General features: G+C 49.5%; 2 protein-coding genes across 3 annotated transcripts in view; both read left to right on the top strand.

Moving 5' to 3' along the window:
• The first annotated feature begins 250 nt into the window (after positions 1-250).
• Positions 251-5,364, top strand: LOC106940064 (CXXC-type zinc finger protein 1-like). 2 transcript variants are annotated; one of them, XM_015022689.1, is made up of 12 exons: positions 398-602; positions 673-806; positions 875-1,030; positions 1,186-1,368; positions 1,435-1,539; positions 1,609-1,826; positions 1,893-2,100; positions 2,201-2,311; positions 2,464-2,513; positions 2,610-2,706; positions 3,602-3,754; positions 3,924-5,364. In XM_015022689.1, exons 1-12 carry the CDS (start codon positions 413-415, stop codon positions 4,068-4,070), a joined length of 1,752 nt encoding a protein of 583 aa, XP_014878175.1. In that variant the 5' UTR covers positions 398-412; the 3' UTR covers positions 4,071-5,364. The 2 variants fall into 2 exon arrangements, with proteins under 2 accessions (XP_014878174.1, XP_014878175.1); XM_015022688.1 differs by having other exon boundaries at positions 251-602; positions 3,602-4,046.
• Positions 5,365-5,641: 277 nt separating this feature from the next.
• The window catches only part of hdac6 (histone deacetylase 6), a 34,496-nt gene continuing 33,323 nt past the window's right edge, over positions 5,642-6,814 (top strand). The window contains exons 1-4 of the mRNA XM_015022687.1: positions 5,642-5,647; positions 5,837-5,890; positions 6,426-6,513; positions 6,683-6,717. Of these exons, the coding sequence (XP_014878173.1) occupies positions 5,642-5,647; positions 5,837-5,890; positions 6,426-6,513; positions 6,683-6,717 (183 nt within the window). The remainder of the gene's footprint in view (positions 5,648-5,836; positions 5,891-6,425; positions 6,514-6,682; positions 6,718-6,814) is intronic.

Genomic DNA, 6,814 nt, shown 5'->3' with positions numbered 1-6,814 from the left:
TACCTTTGATGGGTCGGGCGGATCCTCAGCTTGATTATAGATCCACTTTGGGAGCGGAGTCTGCTCCAAAAGCAGGAAGTGGACTACAGCACAGGGCATTCTGGGTAAATACAATCAAAGCTAACGTGCTAGCCTAGTGCAGGAAGGAGAAATAGCTCCTGGTCTTTAGTCAAAGACTAAAGAGAAATCCTCCAACCGCTAAAATCTGACACAGGGAACTGGGATCGCTGATGTAGTTCAGAAACACTTTCCCTCTCTGGATTTCCCTTAAAATTTCTCATCTTCATCACTGAGTGTGTACAGGTGGTGAATACTTTCTCATGGTTCTGAGTGTCTTCTACTGGTACTGCTGACATTGTTCTGGTTCTGATGGATCACCGAATAAAACTGGTCTGAACACAAATGTTTATCTATGTTGTGCACAAACCAAGAAGTTTATTTGGTTCTGGTTGTCCCTTGTGTGTGTGTGTGTGTGTGTGTGTGTGTGTGTGTGCACCTCAGAGGCTGTGACAGCTGCACGGAGTGGTTCCACGGTCAGTGCGTCGGCGTGTCGGAGAAAGCAGCCAAAGCCATTCGAGTTTGGTTCTGCCCATCCTGCAGAGGTCATTGTGGTCCAGCGCTGCCCCCTGCTGGCAGGAGCAACACTTACAGCTGAGCTCTGTGTCTTTGCAGACAGAGACTCGTCTCTGGAGATCAAATACCGTCAGAAAAAGATCAAGGAGGCGGAGCCTGAGAGGGACGACAGACCGGATGGCGAGCGAAGCTCCGCCCTCCAGGCCAGGATAGACCGGCGGCGGGGTTCTCAGGTAGATGGTCCGCTGCTCTCTGGCTCCCCCTGGTGTTGTAGCCTGACCATCGCTGCTGTTGCCCACAGATCAAGCGCTCGGCCCGGATGTGCGGCGAATGTGACGCCTGCCTGAGGACGGAGGACTGCGCTCAGTGTGACTTCTGCAAAGACATGAAGAAATTTGGTGGTCCAAACAAGATCCGGCAGAAATGCCGCCTCCGGCAGTGCGAGGTCCGAGCTCGGGTACGTGGTTGGCATGGAAACCAAAGCTATGCCTCCCAGATCTTCATGTTGTCCACCTTAGTTCATCAGCCAATCACAGCATGATGTGTCAGTGGTGGGCGGAGCTGCATCCTCCCGTTCAACATGACACTGTGATGAACTTTGTCTTTGAGCAGAAGATGCTTCGAGTTCGAGACGAGGAGATGAGTTGGAGTGGCAGCAGGGGGCGGGGCCTGTCCACAAAGGGGGCGGGGCATCTTTCAGAAGACGATGAAGAAGAGGACGAGGATGAGGAAGGTTTCAGTGAGAGCGAGCTGGAGCTGTACCAGCAGTACAAAGCGGCTGGATTCAGAGACCTGGTGAGTGACCAATCAGACATCAGGGATTCACCTACTGACCAATTACTGACCAACTTTCTGTTGAAGGTGTGGCACAGCGAGGAGGAAGATGATGCTCAGTCAGACTCTCTGAGGAAGAAGGCAGTGAAGGTGAAACACGTGAAGAGACGAGACAAGAAACCGGAGAAAAAGGTGTAGCCATTTGATCACATGATTCATTATGTAATCAGTGATGTCACTAACACGCCTGTGCTCCTGCAGAAGTCCGTTTCTGTTCCCAAAGAAGAGGCGAAACCTCGGCGCCACAAGGTGAAGCAACGCCACAGGGAGCGCATGCGGCACAGCGAGCGCGCAGGAGAGGGCGGGGCTAAAGAGGCATGCGGGGCTTTGAGGCAGTGTCTGGGTCCGGGCTGCGTTGAACCGGCAAGAAGTGGCTCCAAGTACTGCTCAGAGGACTGCGGCATGAAACTGGCAGCCAAGTGAGTGAGAGCTGAGCACGAGTGCCGGTAGCCTGATATGCAGCTAACTCTGTCTGTGATCGGCAGCCGGATCTATGAGATCCTCCCCCAGAGGATCCAGCAGTGGCAGCAGAGTCCCTGCGTCGCCGAGGAGATGGGGCGGAGACAGCTGGAGCGAATCAGGAAGGAGCAGCAGGCCGCCAGGCTCCGCCTCACGCTGATGGAGAAACGTTTCCATGAACTGGAAACCATCATTGCCAATGCCAAGCAGCAGCAGGTCCAACAAGACGAGGAGGTGAGATACGCCGAGAGATACAACAGTGTCCTCCCGGCCTGGCCTTGACCCGTCCATATCTGTCTTCCTCCGCCCCTGTCTCGTCTCTGTCTGTCTACAGGTTGCTGAGGGAGACGGGGACGACACAGACCTCCAGATCTTCTGTGTGTCCTGCAGTCACCCCGTCAACCCCAAGGTGGCGCTGCGACACATGGAGAGGTGCTATGCTAAGGTGAGACCCAGAGGTAGACTTGTGCCTGTCTGAGGTTTTACACATGGTCCAGAAGTATTCATATCTTCAGGACATGTCCGGGGAGTAGAACAGCTCCTCCAGGACGTCAGCGGTCGTCCTCCTGTCTCACTGTGTCTCTGTATGTCCAACAGTACGAGAGCCAGACCTCGTTTGGCTCCATGTATCCGACTCGCATCGAAGGGTAAGACCACTGTACTTCCTCCAGTCTCATTACATTACCGTTGCTTCAAGTCTGTCTCTCACATGTCCCTGTGTCTCTGCTGTCCCCGTGTCTCAGGGCCACCCGGCTATTCTGTGATGTCTACAACCCTCAGAGCAAGACATACTGCAAGCGGCTGCAGGTTCTGTGTCCAGAACATTCCAGAGATCCCAAGGTACGTCTCCTCTGATGAAAACCTGTTGATCTGAGGATGGATGGATGGATGGACCAATGGGTTGTTAAGAATTTGACACAAGTCTGGTGATGTTGCTTTTCTTTCAACTGGAACTTGATGGGGTGACTGTCGTCGCCCTCCTCCACCGACATCCGGGCGTGTGAAACTTTAGCCCTTGTGTTCCGCATGAAGATGCGCAACACGAGGGCTTGCAATGCAACACAAGAAAGTGGAACCTTGGTTGCCGTCACATGACACTATGACCAGCCATCGAGGGTTACTGGCCAATGAGAGGAGCGTTGGCTCTTCATTCTGTAACCAGTTTCAGCATGGAGGGACACATCATCTCAGCTGGGTGTCCAACGCTGTCTTTTGTAGAGTCAACAGCAAAATTCCTGTCAATTCTTTCTGACCCTTAATCCTTGAAGTCACAAACTGCTTTGAATGTTTAAAAGTTCCATCCAATTTCATAAACACTCAAATTTCTAGGAGACAAGCAATCAGAGAACGTGATTCGCAACACAACCAGCATTGACAACTGTACCCTGTCTCTCTTCTTCATTGCCCGTGTTTCAATTCAATTTTTCTGTACTGCTTTTCTTGGAGAGCATGACCGAGAGCACCTGAGAACGCGCAATGCAAAAGCGTGATCTGAAAGCTTTTGCCTGTGTGTTGAGCCCATTACTCTGCCCTGCTTTTCTTTGAGAGTGCGCTGAGTGAACGTGATATGAGAGACTTCAATCTGCCACGCCTCGACAGGGATGAGTTTCACATGTCTCTTGTTCGTTGAGCCCATTACTGTCCTGCTTTTCTTTCTGAGCAGGAAACAGATCAGAACCAGAAGTGGAATCCTACCACAGTCGAGTCCTTGTTCAGATGGTTTCTGATGTTTCAGGTCCCGGCAGATGAGGTGTGTGGATGTCCTCTGGTCAAAGACGTCTTCGAGCCCACTGGAGAGTTCTGTCGGGTCTCTAAGAGGAAGTGCAACAAGCACTACTGCTGGGAGAAGCTGCGGCGGGCAGAGGTCGACCTGGAGCGAGTCCGAGTGGTAACGAAGTCCGAACGCACTGGAAAAGATCTGGAATCACTTCCACCTGGGGATGTTCAATTAAAAGCAGTAGTTCTGCTAAGATCAGTAGGGGGTCTGATCTCACAGGCTGAACTCCTCTCAACACTTATCATCCCGCTGTCCTCTCTGTCCTCTGTCTGTCCACCAGTGGTACAAGCTGGACGAACTGTTTGAGCAGGAGAGGAACCTGAGGACGGCGATGACCAACCGGGCTGGGCTGCTGGCGCTGATGCTGCACCAGACCATTCAGCATGACCCAATCACCACCGACCTGCGCTCTGCCAAGGACAGGTAGACGGCAGGACAGATGGACATCTGGACCGTTGGCCTGTGTCCTGAAGCAGTTTTAGTCGTTCTAGGAAGGCTGTCAGCAGCCGGGCTTCACTTCAAGAACCAAACAAACAGAACTGACCCGGATACAGGATCAATCCAGAAGTGGCAGGCAGACGGTTCTGGATTAACTCACTGATCCAGAGGTTCTTGTCTGGGAAAGTGGGTCTAACTGGTTCTGGAGGCTCATTGGTTCTGGAGATATGAACCATCTCAGCCCACAAACTGCAGCTTGCACAGAACCGATTCTGGTGCTGACAGAAAGATTTTTACTACATTTTCAAAGAAAGTTTAATTTCTTGGATCAAGCTGATGTGACACTGAATGTTCCGGGTCGGTATCAACCTGCAGCGACCCATTAGAACCGGTCTGCAGCAGAATTTTCCCTCTGTGGGACAATAAAAGTTGTTTCCATTCCGTTCTGTTCATCACTGTCCAGCAGGGGATGATTAGCGCTATTGAGTTGCAGTCTGAATGGATCGGGTCAGAATCCAGAACCTTCAGGCGCTCCTTGTTTATCCCCATCTCAGCTGCTCTGTAACCATGACAACAGCCACTTAGTGAATAAAACGTCATAAACTCGAAAACATCCAGTTGTACCTACTTATATGGCCAGTTTGCGTAGCTGTTGGTTCTGTGGTTCTGTGTCATTTGGTTCTGTTGGTGCTGAAACTTCTTGGTGCTGCTGCCTAAACCTTAGGGGACCACATTACCCATAATCCTCAGACCCATCGATGACAGGTTGGTGCTCTTGCCATGGTAACACATACCTACAAACACTATGAACTGATAAAGACATGAACCCATCAGAACCGATCCGGGTTTTTACTCTGACAACAGCAAGACTGACACCTGATTGGCTGACACCTTCAAAGGAAAGAAGCCAGCAGCCAATCAGAGAGCTCCATTTTTTTTACTTCTAATTTTCACTTTTAGAGTATTTGTGATTATAAAGTTTTCTGTGACGTTTGTCCGTTCGTCGTGGTCCATCTTCTCCTGCTGCTTCCTCTCGCCTCACAGGAAGTGATGCGTGACCAGATTCGGTGTTTTTATTGGCTCAAATAAACCTGATCATGTTTGATTGCTGCTGTAGTTTGCCTCAATTCCACGATCCTTTCTGCTGCCCTGCCTGTATTCCCAGATTTTAAAAAATTATGTAAATACGTATTTTCACTTAAAACACGCAATAACGTATTTTATTGCACCAATATGCTACAATTTAATGTATTTTTACGTAAATAAAAGACCAAAGCGTCATATTTTTTCATAAACTGTTGACTAATTCGGAGATAAGATCATTCATTATCACTTCAGGAAAACATATTTGTTAGAATGTTCTGGATATGATCCAGAACACAATAAACATTATATATCGTAAATTAATATTTTGTGGCAAAGAAAATCTTAATGAAACAGTTTAATCTACTGGAGAAAATGGACAAATTAATCTTAGGAAGGCTTCTGGTTTTATTTCATTAGTATTCAGTCTGAAACACGTCTGACCCTGTAAGTTCGGCTGGAACCGTGCCGGAGCAAATGGCGGTTGAGTTGACGCATCGTTCAACTCAAAGGCGTCTGTGGGTGTTTATATTTACGCCTTGCTATGTGACGTCATCTCAAAGCGCCAGTCGATGTTGCATTCAGTTCGCGCTCAAACAAACAGAACCGTACGGAACCAGCAGAACCAGGAGGGGAGTTCGGCTCGGGTTCGTCGTTTTTTGATGCTCTCAGGAACCGGAAACCCGCCGGAAGTCTGAGTTTGACTCTCAGAAGAAGATAAAGCAGGTAAACAGACTAGTTCCGGTTCTGGTTCATGATTTATGGGTTGAAAACAGGTTCGGATAGTGTTGGATCAGCAGGGTCCACATGAAGTTGAAAGAGTTCTGTTAGCACTATGAATATGAAATATGTTTCGACAGGTTCTGAACCAAACCGGAGTCAGAATGCACAGAATGTTTCGGCATCGGAACACTCTGAATCTAAAATAATTTTCATATCTGAGATGGTTTTGCGCAATGAACCAGAACCATCAAACTGAGTAAATATCTAACGGTTCTGGTTCCGGACCTCAGTGACAGAATAATCCGGTTACTGTTTCATCTGGAGGCGGGTCGGGTTCGAAAACCTTTTCTGCCTCTGAGCAGAGATGAGCTGGTTCTGGTTCTGTCCAGCTCGGTGGTTCGTGTACTGCTAAGCTTCTGACTCTGACACGAAGATGATCCATTCAGGCTGAAATCTGTTTTCTAGAAGCAGAACCTGGTCCAGAACCAGAATCCGGTGTCCCTTCAGTTCTAAAATGTCTGGTTCTGTTTCGCTGCAGGTGGACCGGGTCAGGTATGGCGTCCGGATCGGATCCTCCGGGATCCGGAGTGAAATCAGTCAGGAGATCTCCACGCCTGTCACCTCAGGTCACACACACAGAGACACACACACTCAAAGTTTCTAAACCATGTTTCTGGTTCTGACCGAGTTTGTCCCAGAGTCTCTTCGGAAACACTGGAGGATTTTAGACTGTGTGTGTTTAAAGTTTGACCCACTGAGTCCGATCACAGAACCTCCGTTAATCATTCACCTCAGCTGAAGAGCTGCAGGTGGAGCTTCCTGCTGCTCAGGTGAGTTAGCTGCAGTTCGGGTGAGTTAGCTGCAGTTCGGGTGAGCTAGCTGCAGTTCGGGTGAGCTAGCTGCGTTAGCTGCAGTTCGGGTGAGCTA

Source organism: Poecilia latipinna, unplaced genomic scaffold (assembly GCF_001443285.1).
Source record: "Poecilia latipinna isolate Pla-1442-1.1 unplaced genomic scaffold, P_latipinna-1.0 Scaffold3080, whole genome shotgun sequence".
NCBI classification, from domain to species: domain Eukaryota; kingdom Metazoa; phylum Chordata; class Actinopteri; order Cyprinodontiformes; family Poeciliidae; genus Poecilia; species Poecilia latipinna.
This window is presented reverse-complemented; position numbering and strand designations above follow the sequence as displayed.